The sequence below is a fragment of the Oncorhynchus mykiss genome, chromosome 28, assembly GCF_057628025.1.
Source record: "Oncorhynchus mykiss isolate SJ-2025 chromosome 28, ASM5762802v1, whole genome shotgun sequence".
NCBI lineage: Eukaryota > Metazoa > Chordata > Actinopteri > Salmoniformes > Salmonidae > Oncorhynchus > Oncorhynchus mykiss.
This window is the reverse complement of record NC_143049.1, coordinates 18480962-18494717: the sequence shown is the minus strand read 5'-3', so window position 1 is coordinate 18494717 and position 13756 is coordinate 18480962. Positions and strand designations below refer to the sequence as shown.

At 44.7% G+C, this 13756-nt stretch overlaps 1 protein-coding gene across 8 annotated transcripts in view; it reads left to right on the top strand.

Annotated features, from left to right (window-relative positions):
• LOC110508653 (histone-lysine N-methyltransferase 2C) overlaps window positions 1–13756 on the top strand; it is a 145672-nt gene that overhangs the window by 51141 nt on the left and 80775 nt on the right. For 7 of the 8 annotated variants that reach the window (XM_036966415.2, XM_036966416.2, XM_090225561.1 and 4 more), the window contains exons 12-14: window positions 4373–4453; window positions 4731–5788; window positions 8198–8332. In XM_036966415.2, coding sequence (XP_036822310.2) covers window positions 4373–4453; window positions 4731–5788; window positions 8198–8332 — 1274 coding nt within the window. The remainder of the gene's footprint in view (window positions 1–4372; window positions 4454–4730; window positions 5789–8197; window positions 8333–13756) is intronic. The other variant, XM_036966417.2, reaches the window with a different exon arrangement.

Genomic DNA, 13756 nt, shown 5'->3' with positions numbered 1-13756 from the left:
ATTAAGACAGTGACCTGAGGTGGTGTACTCCTTAATGCTATTGGATGAAACACTGAACATATTCCAGTCTGTGCTAGCAAAACAGTCCTTTAGCTTAACATCTGCGTCGTCTGACCACTTCCATATTGAGCGAGTCACTAGAACTTTCTGATTTTAGTTTTTGCTTGTAAGCAGGAATCAGGAAGATAGAATTATGGTAAGATGTACTAAAATGATAGCGAGGGAGAGCTTTGTATGGGCCTCTGTCTGCGAAGTAAATGTGGTCTAGAGGTTTTTTCTTCTGGTTGCACGTGACATGCTGTTAGAAATTGGGTAAAATGGATTTAAGTTTCCCTGCATTAAATTTCCCGGCCACTAGGTGTGCCTTTCTGGATGAGCATGTTCTTACTTATAGCCTTATACAGCTTGCTGAGTGCGGTCTTAGTGGTGGTAAATCGGTTTGTGGTGGTAAATTGACAGCTATGAATAATATAGAAGAGAACTCTCTTGGTGAATTGTGTGGTCTACAGCTTATTATGAGGTACTCAGTTGGGCAATACCTCAAGACTTCTTTAATATTAGACATGGCACCAGCTGTTATTGACAAATAGACACACACCCCCAACCCTCATCTTACCAGACGTAGCTGCTCTGTCCTGCCGATGCATGGAAAACGCAGCCAGCTCTATCTGTGTCGTCTTTCAGCCACAACTCGGTGAAACATAAGATATTACCATTTTTTATGTCATGTTGGTAGGATAGTCTCGACCGTTTGTTTCATCCAGTTTGTTTTCCAGTGATTGTACGTTGTTCAGTAGAACCAATGGTAGTGGTGATTTACTCACTTGCCTACGAATCCTCACAAGGCACCCCGACCTTCACCGCCTGTATCTCCATCTTTTCTTCACCCGAATGACTGGGATTTGGGCCTGGTCTCCGGGAAGCACTATATCCTTCGCGTCAGACTCATTAAAGAAAAAATCTTTGTCCAGTTTGAGGTGAGCAATCGCTGTTCTGATGTCCAGACACTCTTTTAGGTCATAAGAGACAGTAGCTGCAACGTTATGTACAAAATAAGTTACAAACAATGCGAAAACACAAGAAATAGCACAGTTGGTTAGGAGCCTGTAAAACGGCAGCCATCCCCTCCGGCGCCATTATATAGTAGATGTGAGTGCTACGGGGCAATAGTCATTTAGACAGGTTACCTTTGAGTTCTTGGGTACAGGGACAATGGTGGTCTGCTTGAAACATGAAGGTATTACAGGCTGGGTCTGGGAGGGTTTGAAAATGTTAGTAAAGACACCCGCCAGCTGGTCCTCATGCTCTGAGTACACATGCTCTGAGTATGCATTCTGGTAATCCATCTGGCCCCGCGGCCTTGTGAAAGTCTTGCTCACATTGGCTACAGAGAGCTAGATCACACAATCGTCCTCAACTGCTGATGCTCTCATGCATGGTTCAGTGTTGCTTGCCTTGAAGTGAGCATAGAAGGTATTTAGCACCTCTGGTAGGCTGGTGTCACTGTGCAGCTTGCGGCTAGGTTTCTCTTTGTAATCCATGATAGTTTGCAAGCCCTGCCACATCCGACAAGTGTCTCAACCGGCGAAATAGGATTCACCCATGGTCCTGTATTGACGCGTTACCTGTTTAATGACTCCACGGAGGTCGTGTCGGGATTTCTTATAAGTGTCCGGATTAGTGTCCCGCTCTTTGAAAGTGCCAGCTCTAGCCTTTAGCTCAGTGTGGATGTTTCCTGTAATCCATGGATTTTGTTTGGGAGATGTACGTACAGTCACTGTGGGGAAGATGTCAAATTGTGCACTTATTAATGTAGCAGGTGAATGAGCTGCAGGGTATATTACAGTGGGTTCTAACCTGGATGTCCACAGTCTGCTGTGGAGGGCGGGGAGCGGTGCTGATGACAGATAACCAGGCAGCGAGTTGTCCAAGATTCTGATCCATCGCCTATGTGGCTTTTAAAAACACCCCTGAGTTGATCCCCTCTCTTTACCACTCACACTCTCTTGCGATTACACACACACACACACACACACACACACACACACACACACACACACACACACACACAAAGGGGAGCAGATCACTTTAGAATCCTGTATGTCTGTGTGTGGCTCCTGTCCTAAGCAGCAGTGCTTTTGTTTTATTGTGCTGCTGCTGGCTGCTTGGAGAGAGGCTGGTGATTAGGCCTGTATGATGGTAAAAACCTCTAGGGGCCTTGATCTACTAGCATTTCATCTCCATTGATTGGAGGAGCGGAGCCTCCCTCGAGAGGCCTGAGGCTGAACACCAAGGGCTATAGCACTAGGTCATACTAGATGGTTGGTTTAGCTCCGAATTCAGCCGCCACATGGCTCCTGTCTACGGTCTGGCCCCTACATCCTCTCCTCCATTCACTGCCCCTGCTGTCTCACACCTGTCGAAACTTCATCAACTCTACACTCTCTGTTGATCGGTCAGCCATTCAAATGTCATATTGACAGCTTTTGGCATATGTTTGATGCTCTTGTCTTGTCCTCAGTAGATGAGGGAAGTCATTCACAATATAGGCTACGTATCCAATCACTGCTCCCAGACAGGTTTACCAAATGTCCTTTCAGGCATATGCATATGTATATGTTTGGTGCTGGGCTATATGCTAGCTGTGGTGTTGCATAGGCTAGCTAAACATTGGCTTTGTGGGATCATGGCACTACAAGCCAATCTCCTCCTGGCCCACCTGCCACCCAGTGTAAAGTTAATTAATGTTATTAAAATGAGCTGTGGATACCTGTCCAGATCCTTCTCATCCACTCATGGCTTAGCAGCAGGCTTATCATGAATCTGACAGACATACCGCCTACTGTCAGATCCATGGTGTGAACTCCAATTAAATCTGACACGATGATGGCTTATCTTTGTAAAATAGAGCTGTGTGTCTGTGTGTGTGTGTCTACAATCGCTTCCTTCTGCAAGGGGAATAAGGATTTGATAACAATCTGCAGTAAGGGTTCATGATGACAGTAATCAGCAGTAAGGGTTTGATAACGATAACACAAACCCCTCTGTAGTGTTTGTACGAAGGATACAAGGATGCTTGAAATGCGCGCTCATCTCGTAATTGACTCTGGGTGTTGAGGCCCAGATATGCTTGTGTTGTGAGCTGCACAGTCATCAGAGTTCAGACCTTGATATGCAGGTTGTCATGGTTACTCAAAGTCCTTTCCGAGTAGAGAAATGCTCAGCAGGTGCATGTTGTGTGTTTGCTGGGATGGGATTATTAGAGCGGGGATGCTGTGGGAACTTGTGAAATGTGAGGGACTGTTTGTAGTTTGTATTAAGCTGTCAGCAGGAATTCTGAGGGTAGGCGGGATGAGCTACCGGAGTATGTGTGTAAGAATGCATTGATGATGATTACAAATTTGATTGTAGCTACACGCAGTCCATTGTTTTCTAACGTTGCTTGGATTTCCACGTTTGGGCAACCATTGCTTTCTTTGAGTGAGCACCACAGGCTCTGTTCTCCAGTTTACTTTTTTTGTGCAGCAGCTGGAGTTGAGAAACCTGAGGTGTTTAACAGCCTGCAGCTCAGGTCTGTTAACCTCAGCCAATATTGAGTTTATAAAATCCTCCTATCTGGTGTTGGCCTAGATGGATGACTGTCTTTTCCATGAGGAAATTAGGGCTTTTTATGTGACAGATTCATGACTTAGTAATGGATTATTGGGTTACTTTGAGGGCACTTGGCTGGGAATCTGCACGTCTCAGTGGTTCGGTTCTATGTGTGAGAGGGACAGCCACCGCAATCAAAGACTGCTAGCTAGGATTGACGGTACAAATCAAAGCTATGCGTCTTTGGCTGTTGGAACTAGGAGTGGGATTTGAAATAATGCCCAGTTAAAACTGACTCTGTTCACTGCCTATAAGCCTGCTGGGCATCTAATATTTCTGCCTGTATTAGCCCACTTTTTATTTCTCTCTCTGGCTCTCACTCTTTTGCTCTCTCTCTAGCTCACACATTCAATTTTCATTTGCTTTATTGGCATGATGTAACAATGTACATATTGCGAAGCGTACATTGGAAATGATTCATTAGCAACAACAGCATAAAAAAAATACAAATCAAAATGTCACTAACAGGACAATCAGTAACAACCGTCTCTTTCTCGCTCTCTCTCCCCCTCTGTTTCTCTCTCTCTCCCTTCTTTTTGTCTATCATTTTCACTCCATTAATGTTTAATTATGTCCATATCCTGTGATGAAAATGATGACTCCAATCTTTACCTACATAATCTGTCATTTTGTAAGAGGCTGAGCCTGGACAAATGAACAGTTGATGGTGGTGGGTTTCAGGTTGGTCTCTCACTGCTATAATTCACTGCTTCTCTCCCAGGCATCTCAGTGGGAGCAGCTGCTGTGGAGCAAGGGACTGATGAGGTGTCTATCAACAAGGACCCGGGCCAGTTACATCCAGGTTAGGTTCATAGCCTGCTTTGCTAGTCCATCAATGTATCAAGAATATTTGTTCTGCTTTTACTCAGCCTATAGTTCTTTCTCTACTTCTACTTGAATCCCCTCACAGCATAAAAGCGATCATTTTTTAAAATAGGCCTTTCACCATCTAAGGCAACTTCTCTTATGTGAAAATATTGGTTTAAATTCCAAATGGTACAGCCTTTGTCATCTGTTGGTTTTCATTATGATATTTTACTGACGGGTCATGTGATGTCTATCTCTGTTCATTTCCGTAGAAATGCAACCAGCAGCGGAGACCCATGTTCCTTCAACAAAGAGTCCTGAGTCTCCCAGGCTGACCAAGCAGGAGCCTGAAAAACAACCCCTGCCAGCCCAGGTGTCAAGAGAGCCAGAGCAGCCACAGGATGTAACAGGACTGACCAAGCAGGAGCCTGAAAAACAACCCCTGCCAGCCCAGGTGTCAAGAGAGCCAGAGCAGCCACAGGATGTAACAGGACTGACCAAGCAGGAGCCTGAAAAACAACCCCTGCCAGCCCAGGTGTCAAGAGAGCCAGAGCAGCCACAGGATGTAACAGGACTGACCAAGCAGGAGCCTGAAAAACAACCCCTGCCAGCCCAGGTGTCAAGAGAGCCAGAGCAGCCACAGGATGTAACAGGACTGACCAAGCAGGAGCCTGAGAAACAACCCCTGCCAGCCCAGGTGTCAAGAGAGCCAGAGCAGCCACAGGATGTAACAGGACTGACCAAGACAGTAAAGACAGAACCTTCCTCTGAAAACAGGGCATTGAAACCCTGCACAGAGGACATCATGACCCCGCCCACCAACACCAAAGAACCAAGTACTGTGTCCGTAATCATCAAGGAAGAACCCATGGAGGTGTCGGCTTCTGATAATTCAGGAGTAGAACAAGTGGAAGGTCCTTCTAGTCTGGAGACAGCAATGAAGGCTAGGAGGGAGAGGAAAGGGGAACCTATGTCTGAGGCACTGGCTAGTGGGGCTTTGGAGGGGGCCTGTGCCTTGGAAGAGATGGACACCACCCCCGAGACTGAGAACAAGCCTAAACTCTCCCATCACAGTCCCCCCATCAAGGAGAAGCCCTACAAGACATCCATGGAAAGACTGGCAGAGATGGCTGCCTCCCCTACCCACTCTTCCCCTAGGACCATGGGGCCCTCTCCTAGGGAGCCTCCCCTCCACGCCCACCCTGCCCCGGGGGAACACAGCAGCAGCGTCCCCTCCACCACCCTCATACTTCTCACCCCTAAGATCGGCATGGGCAAGCCAGCCATCTCCAAGAGGAAGTTCTCCCCAGGCAGACCCAGGGTGAAGCAGGTAATGCATGGTGCTGGTGGGTGTTGGGTGCTCTTGTCTTAGATCCAAATCTTGACGTGTTATTCTTAGGGTTGTATCCCAGGGCTTCAAAATCTATTTCAGAATCTTTTTTTTGTGTGTAATATATGATGTATTATTTATGTATTATCTAGGCTTATGTCTTTTATTTTCAAAGAGAATCTAAAAAATCAAAGGTTGAAATCTCTGGAGAGGAACCATAATTGTGTGATCCTCTAGGTTGGTCATTCTGTGGTTGAGTGTGTTGAATGATGAGAGGAGGAGAAGCTTTCTGAGTGCTCTGCCCCAGAGCGGTGGATTGGCTATGATGTTAGTGGTTTGGAATATGATTAAAACGGGTGTTGCTGCTGCAGAGGACACTTAACCCAGAGAACTTGCCAGTTGTGGCAGTTGAGAACCGTTGAGTCCTGTGTGTTTGATGTCGTGTTATTGGCCAAACTGTATCGTCAGCAGAGACCACGGCTGTTCTCACCCTTCCTCCTCAGTTTTCACTTGAGCTGAATCCCAAATAGCCCCTCCCCCTCAATTTGCACGCTCGTGCTCACCGCCACCATATGCACAAGTGTCTCAAAGTTGAGGGAGTGAAAATGATCGAGGGCGTAGGGGCTAATTAGACCCGCAGACAGCCACTGCGGCCTCCAGAGTGAAGTGCTATCCCAACACGCACCGCGGTAGGTTTGGAGTCTGCACAACATCACACAAAAGAATTGCGAGGCATGACTAATCCTCTGACTCATGTTTGTTTGTCTGATTTTGAGTCTTGACAGGTAAAACAGGTGAAATAACCACTTCATTTGGGAGGTAGCCTAACTGTTGCTGAGGTTTATATCTTGTGAAACCATAGGGGGAATTAGTTCATTAGAATTTCATGCTTGTTTTATTATTACATTTGGAATTGCATCATACAAGTCGCCAGTGTGTCCCGAAGTTGCGTTTATTGATCCCCTCGCCACTTTATATACGTCACCCTCCGACTTTCGCCAGCAACACGTGACAACGGGGGGCCCTCCGAACACGTTATTAGGGTTGAGAGGGCCTGGTTTGGGATTCACTGATGGTGTGTCTGAAGAATACTGATGGTGAGTCTGAAGAATAGTTAGTTTCCCACACTGCAGAATGAGAATTGAATATTAGTACGGCCTATTCCTTAGGCCATATGCAAACACCACCAAGAACCTTACACACCATACCCCACCTCTACACTTTGCCTGTTCATTCTGATCCACTCTGCAAACACCCACCACCTTATGTACACACTGCCCTATAGGAGCACACTGCCAACATGTATAGACAATACTAACAGGCTACTTTATATACATCCCCATATGCAATCCCACAGTATAACTTCAAGCACGCTGTGTCACCTGTCCTAGACTAGTATCCAATTTCCATGGTATTCCTAGTACATGTTTTATGTGCTGAAGGCAGTCCCTCTCTGATGATGGCTACAAGCCTGTTCTCATTCTCCTTAGAATACCTTCATTAGGGCTTTGTTAAACCCCCCCCCCCCCCCCCCCCAAACACACTTTCATCAAGCCACTAATCAGAGACACAGTATGCGGGTTGGGTCAAATCCTAATAATACTGGGATATTAATCATACACATGGCTATGATATATTATGGATGAGGCTGAGGAGAGTTTAGCCTTGCAACGTCGTGCTTTTCTCTCCAGATATATCCTATTGCTTAAATAAATGCTGTGTGTAGATAGACTAATTTGTTAGATCAGGCCTGGGGGAGATGAAATGTAGGCTATTTGAATACAGTGGGATCCTGTGTAGTCCGATTTGGTGTCTTCAAGTCTTTGTGCTTCTGTCTCTGAAGAGGCATGCGCTATCAGTCGTGCAGTCCGACGCAACCAGGTGGTGTTTTGTCAACAAGCCAGCGATATGAGTGAGGCAGTGACATGCGGTTGCCATGGCAAGAGGATGCTGTGGTCTCTTGCTCCTCCCCGTCCTGCTGCTGTTGCATGGTGCTGTTGCTTGTCTGAATTCAAGGTTGCTGCGCCGACTAACATGATTCTGCTTCACCTTTGCAAGCTCTCTCTGAACGTCTAGCTCGAAACAACATGCCTCTCGTATGCATGAAAGATATCTTGGATTGGCTTCAATATAGAAAGTATCATGTGCATCATAATATCCTGGCTTTTTGCCCCAAGTCAGAATGTATAACAGCATCATTATTAGCGCCATATCTCTTACTTTGGGTGTGTTGAATGGTCCCAACAAGCTTCTTCAGCCACCAGCCTTTTAAACTCACTGCATCTGCCTGTTATGTTTTCATCTTTCTCTGGCTTTGTTTTTTAAGTTGCTGCATTTTGTCACCCTCCTTCTCCCCTCAATCCCTCCCTCTCTCACCCACCCAACCCGGCCCCCCTACCTGTACCTTAGGGCGCATGGCATGGGAGCCCCCATAGCAGTGTGAGCTCCCCCTCCTGGTCTCCAGACCAGCCAGAGGGGTGGAACGTCCCAAAGACCAGGCAGCTCTCGTCCGGCTGCGGCAGCCCTGCCTGGAGCATCAGAGTGGTAAATAACCGCGGCTCTCTCTGGGGACCAGACTTCCAGAACCACCACAGGGCCATGCCACAGCAGTCTTCTGCTTACCTTAGGCTATGTGAAGTGCACTGGCAGAGTGATGCTTGATGTCACTGTGTTAATGGTGGACTTTCACAATGAATCATTCAACTAACACTGTCACCAGAGGAGAGGAGACTGTGGTAAATTCACATTGACAGGCTAATAAGGGAATGGTGAATGAGAACCTGTAGTAGCCTAATACGACTCATCCTTAATGGCAAAATGTTTAACTTTTTATCCACTAGAGAGGATCTCTTGCTAGGCTTTGTACTTGTAATATTAACCCAATTCACAATGCTATATCTTGGCCTTCCTTTGCAGCCTGAGGCACAAGGTTTAACCTGTGTTTGTTTGTTGCCTGTTTGTTTAATTGTTTGTTTCGTTTGTCATACTTTTGTGGGTGAGTTTGGGGCGGGATGGAGATTTTTTTTTAAGTGGGCTGTGTGGGCACTTAGGCCTGCCCAAGTGGATGCTGCAATCTGTCGCCATGGTGACATTAGTGTTACACACTGGCGCTAAGTGAGGTAGTAATTGCTGGGTCTTGGCATGTGTTTTGGGCAGGTTAAGCAGCACCATACTGTGTGTCAATCAGGATGTCAGACTGCTGGGGGGTTGTGAAGAGACTGGACTGGGGAATCGAGGAGGAGGGATTTGGGGGGAAGATTCACAGAATGTAGACTCGTTTGACAGTCGTGATTAGGCCCCAGCAGCCACCAGCACCGGAAAAGTGTTGACAGCATAATGGAGTTCAAATGGCCAGAATAACATTAGAGAGGTCCTCTGTCAACAGCCTGGACAGAGAGCCTGGATACTTGCTGTGTTACAAAGGCTGTCTCTCATAGTGCTGAGCGATTTAACCAACATTTTGTTTAGTTTTAGTTTTTTAGACAACTAATTGACCGATGTAGGTTCAATAATTTTTTATTACATGTATTTTTTTTATTTTTTTTTGTGAGCTCAATGCACGCATTGATCCAGCCTGAACTGTGCAATGTAGCAGGTGCATAAAATGTGGTAATTAACTACAATGACCATAATCCATTGCACATCTACTTGTCCGGCCTGTGCTTCTTTTACACCTGCTACAGAAGAGACAGAAAGAATGCATGATCGTGAGGGGATATTGAGAAACAACAGGAAAGTAATTCTGCTTTTGCAAGTTGATCAACTTGTAAATGGGGCGGCAGGGTTGCCTAGTGGTTAAGAGCGTTGGACTAGTAACCGGAAGGTTGCAAGTTCAAACCCCCGAGCTGACAAGGTACAAATCTGTCGTTCTGCCCCTGAACAGGCAGTTAACCCACTGTTCCTAGGCCGTCATTGAAAATAAGAATTTGTTCTTAACTGACTTGCCTAGTTAAATAAAGGTAAAATTACATTTAAAAAACTCACTTTTGAGAAAATCATGTTCAATGTTTTAGCACTGCTATTGGAGAGCCCTTCTTTGTCTATACCAGGTATTTCCAATTACGCGCAATTCCGTCGGGGGTACGGCAAATAAAAATGTGAATCACATTTCCAAACATTTATATTTTCCAACGGGGCTATACATTTGGGTGACGTTTTTTCTCTCGCCTGAGTAGCCTCGTTCCACTGCCAAAAATAACATTAAACCATCTAGTGTTCAGCGAAATAATAATACAACGTCAAATACAGGTAGCCTAGTCAAATAATTAACATCCAATCACGTTAACCGTTACTCTCTCGCGGGAATTCCACTAACGGTCCGTATGTAGCTAAACGTAGCTGCTGCTCATTCAGTTTGCTCCAAAATTGATAAAGGGTTAAAAGAAGTAAGGCCCGTGTCCATAGAGATGCATACCAGCTCTACTGGTAGTACTGCTACTACCAGCAGTACTACACCTGCACCTGTCGACGACAAGTTGTTCTGCTTCCAGGAGCACATCCAATGCTAGCATCAGTAATTCTACATTTGTTGCTAGCCCAGCTAGCATAAACGCTGACAGTTGTGAGTCTGATGCAGCCGAAGAGCTACTGCCCCCTTAACCGGGAAAGCACCGAACAACAGACAGGGACATTGGACCATCAGAGGCGCAAATATGATGAGAACTACATTGATTTGGGGTTCACTTATATTGGGAGTAGTGCCTTTCCTCAGCCACAGTGTGTTATATGTGCAAAAGTACTATCTCACAACTCGATGAAACCTTCACTCTTGCACAGACATTTAGAAACAAAACGTGCCAATTTGAAAAATAAGTCACGGGAGTTTTTGAGCGACTGTTATATGTCCGTTAAGTTTATGGGGGGTAAATTAAGGAAGACTTCCTCTCCTGCAAACCGCTGGAAACCAGGACAACAGGAGAGGATATTTTTAAAGTACTGGACAGCTTTGTGACATCAAATGGACTTTGGTGGTCAAGGTGTGTTGGTATCTGTACAATTACGCAGGTACTTTCCCGAAACGGATGACACAAACAACTGGATTCTTTATCCCTTTCATGCCCTGCCTCCAGTCCACTTACTGATATCTGAATAAGAGAGCCTCATTGAGATTGCAACAAGCGGTTCTGTGAAAAATGTAATTTAATCAGAAGCCACTGACAGATTTCTGGATTGGGCTGCGCTCAGTGTATCCTGCCTTGGCAAATTGCACTGTTTAGACACTGATGCCCTTTGCAACCACATACCTATGTGAGAGTGGATTCTCAGCCCTCACTAGCATGAAATCTAAATACAGGCACAGACTGTGGAAAATTAATTACACAACCGAACATTGCAGGGTTATGTGCATCCTTTCAAGCACACCCTTCTCATTAACCTGTGGTGAGTTATTCACAATTGTTGTTGAACAAAAGTTTTATATGTAAGATGGTTAAATAAAAAGCAAAATTATTGATTATTATTTGTGCCCTGTCAACGAGCTGGGTTGTGACAACTCACACTCATTCTTATGTTTAATAAATGTGTCGTATAGTGTGTGTGTGTGGCAAGGATGGCAAATAACATTTGAGAGTGCGCTGACCCTGGTGCTAGAGGGGTCATGCAGCTGGAGGTTGAATGTTTGAATGTGTATGGGACTATAAAAAGTTGGGGAACCACTGGTCTATACCCATTCAGCATTGTTCACACCCTCTTAAGCCTTAGCCCTACCTATCTCTTTAAGTGTTGATCGGAACGTTCTTCACTAACATCTAAGACATCTGAGAGAGAACAGCTCACTGAACATTACTCACCCAAGCAGAGCTGGTTAGGCTGTTATGTTATCCAGAGCATTGGTGACTGCAACTGTGCTGTCAGATTGTCCATTTGTAAATTCAGAGTGTTTCGTGTTGAGGGCACACTGGACACTGGCCAATAAGTAGGGTTGATCCGAAAGCTCTGACCTCACAACGACAGTCAAGCACCCAATCTAACTGGCTGACATTGGCTAGCTACTTCCAGACACATAATGAGAACACCCCACTCTGATCATTTTACTCCCTCTAGCAGAGCTGGTTCGGCTGTTTTCATGTTATCCAGAGCGTTTGTGACTAACTGTGCTGCTGGCAACAATTGAATTACACTTTGTTGCATTTACTTTGGCAGACCAATCCAAACTCCTCTCTTGGCATGTCCAGCCCACTCATTATCTCAGCCAATCATGACCAGCCTGAAGGTTGCTCACTTTTTCTGTGGCTTAACCAACTAGGCTCGTAATTTAACAATTTTGATAGTTTGATATTAAGGCACATGAAAGTTCACATGTTATAGAGAAGGCATTTCTGCCAATACATGCATTTTGGTAAAAACAAATGATAAAATGTGTTTTACGTCCAAACGGCTCTACTGAAGTCGTGACTTGCAACATACGGCCTAGTTTCCTGAATCAGGTCACAAATAGTGATTTTTGTCAGACAGCATAGGTAGCAGCTCTACAGAGGTGAGATGACTTGGAATGAAATAATAAAGTCATCAAATAAAACAAATGTAATATACAGAACTTAAATATTTTATCAAGGTAATGTGAATAAATGATGGTTAAGTGATAATCAGTAATGAGCACCTTGGGACTTTTTAATTGTTTTATTCTGTGTTACGGCATCCAAACCACATTTATATAATCAAACCGAAAACGAACCGATCTCAAAAAGCACTAATCGCTCAGCACTAGTCTCTCAGAATGGTGCAGGAGAGATGATCCTATTACTGAGAAAGATGAACACGTCAAGGTGTCTTATTTTGAGAAATGGGTTTTGTGTTGTCACCGCTGGACTGCCTATGTACTGTTGAGTTGTGGAATGTGGAGACTGAAGGGGTACTCTACAAAGCAGGATCAATGAGTTAGCCAGCTAAATATTCTGAAGTAACTTTATTTTTAAGATAAGCTTAACATGGGCACGTTCTAATTGACTCAACAAACACATATACTGAACAAAAATATCAAAGCAACATGTAACAATTTCAACGATTTTACTGAGTTATAGTTCATATAAGGAATTCAGCTGAAATAAATTCATTAGGCCCTAGTTTATGGATTTCACATGACTGGACTGGGGTGCAGCCATGGGTGGGCCTGGGAGGGCATAGCCCACCCACAAAAGGGCTTTATTAGGGACAGAAATACTCCTCAGTTTCAACAGCTGTCCGGGTGGCTCGTCTCACACGATCCCGCAGGTGAGGAAGCCAGATGTGGAAGTCCTCGACTGGCGTGGTTACACATGGTCTGTGGTTGTGAGGCTGGTTGAGTGTACTGCCAAATTCTCTAAAACGACGTTGTAGGCGGCTGATGGTAGAGAAATTAACATTCACGTCTCTGGCAACAGTTCTGGTGGACATTCCTGCAGTCAGCATGCCAATTGCACGCACCCTCAAAACTGCATGTTGTTGTCTGATAAAACTGCACATTTTAGTGGCCTTCTAATGTTCCCAGCACAAGGTTCACTGGTGTAATGATGCTATTTAATCAGCTTCTTGATATGCTACACCTGTCAGGTGGATGGATCATCTTGGCATTGGAGAAATTGTCACTAACAGGGATGTAAACAAATTTGTGCACATCATTTGAGAGAAATACGTTTTTTGTGCATATGGAACTTTTATGTGATTTATTTATTTTTCCCGCTAATGAAACATGTGACCAACACTTTACATGTTGCATTTATATTTTTGTTCAGTATAGAAGTTGAACTTTAAAAAACTAAAATAATCTAAGTTAGCTGACTAACTCATCGATCCTGCTTTGTAGTATGCCGCTCTAGCTGAATAAAGAAAATAAAAACAAATTGCGTTCTCAATTTTCTTAAATCAGAAATGGCAGCTTTTTCCCCCTGCATCAATTTGTTTTGTAGCTTGAATTAAGCACTATTCTAAGATGTGTTAAATATTACTACGGATATGAAACTATTTCATATCCGTTAGCAGGCGTTGCAATGT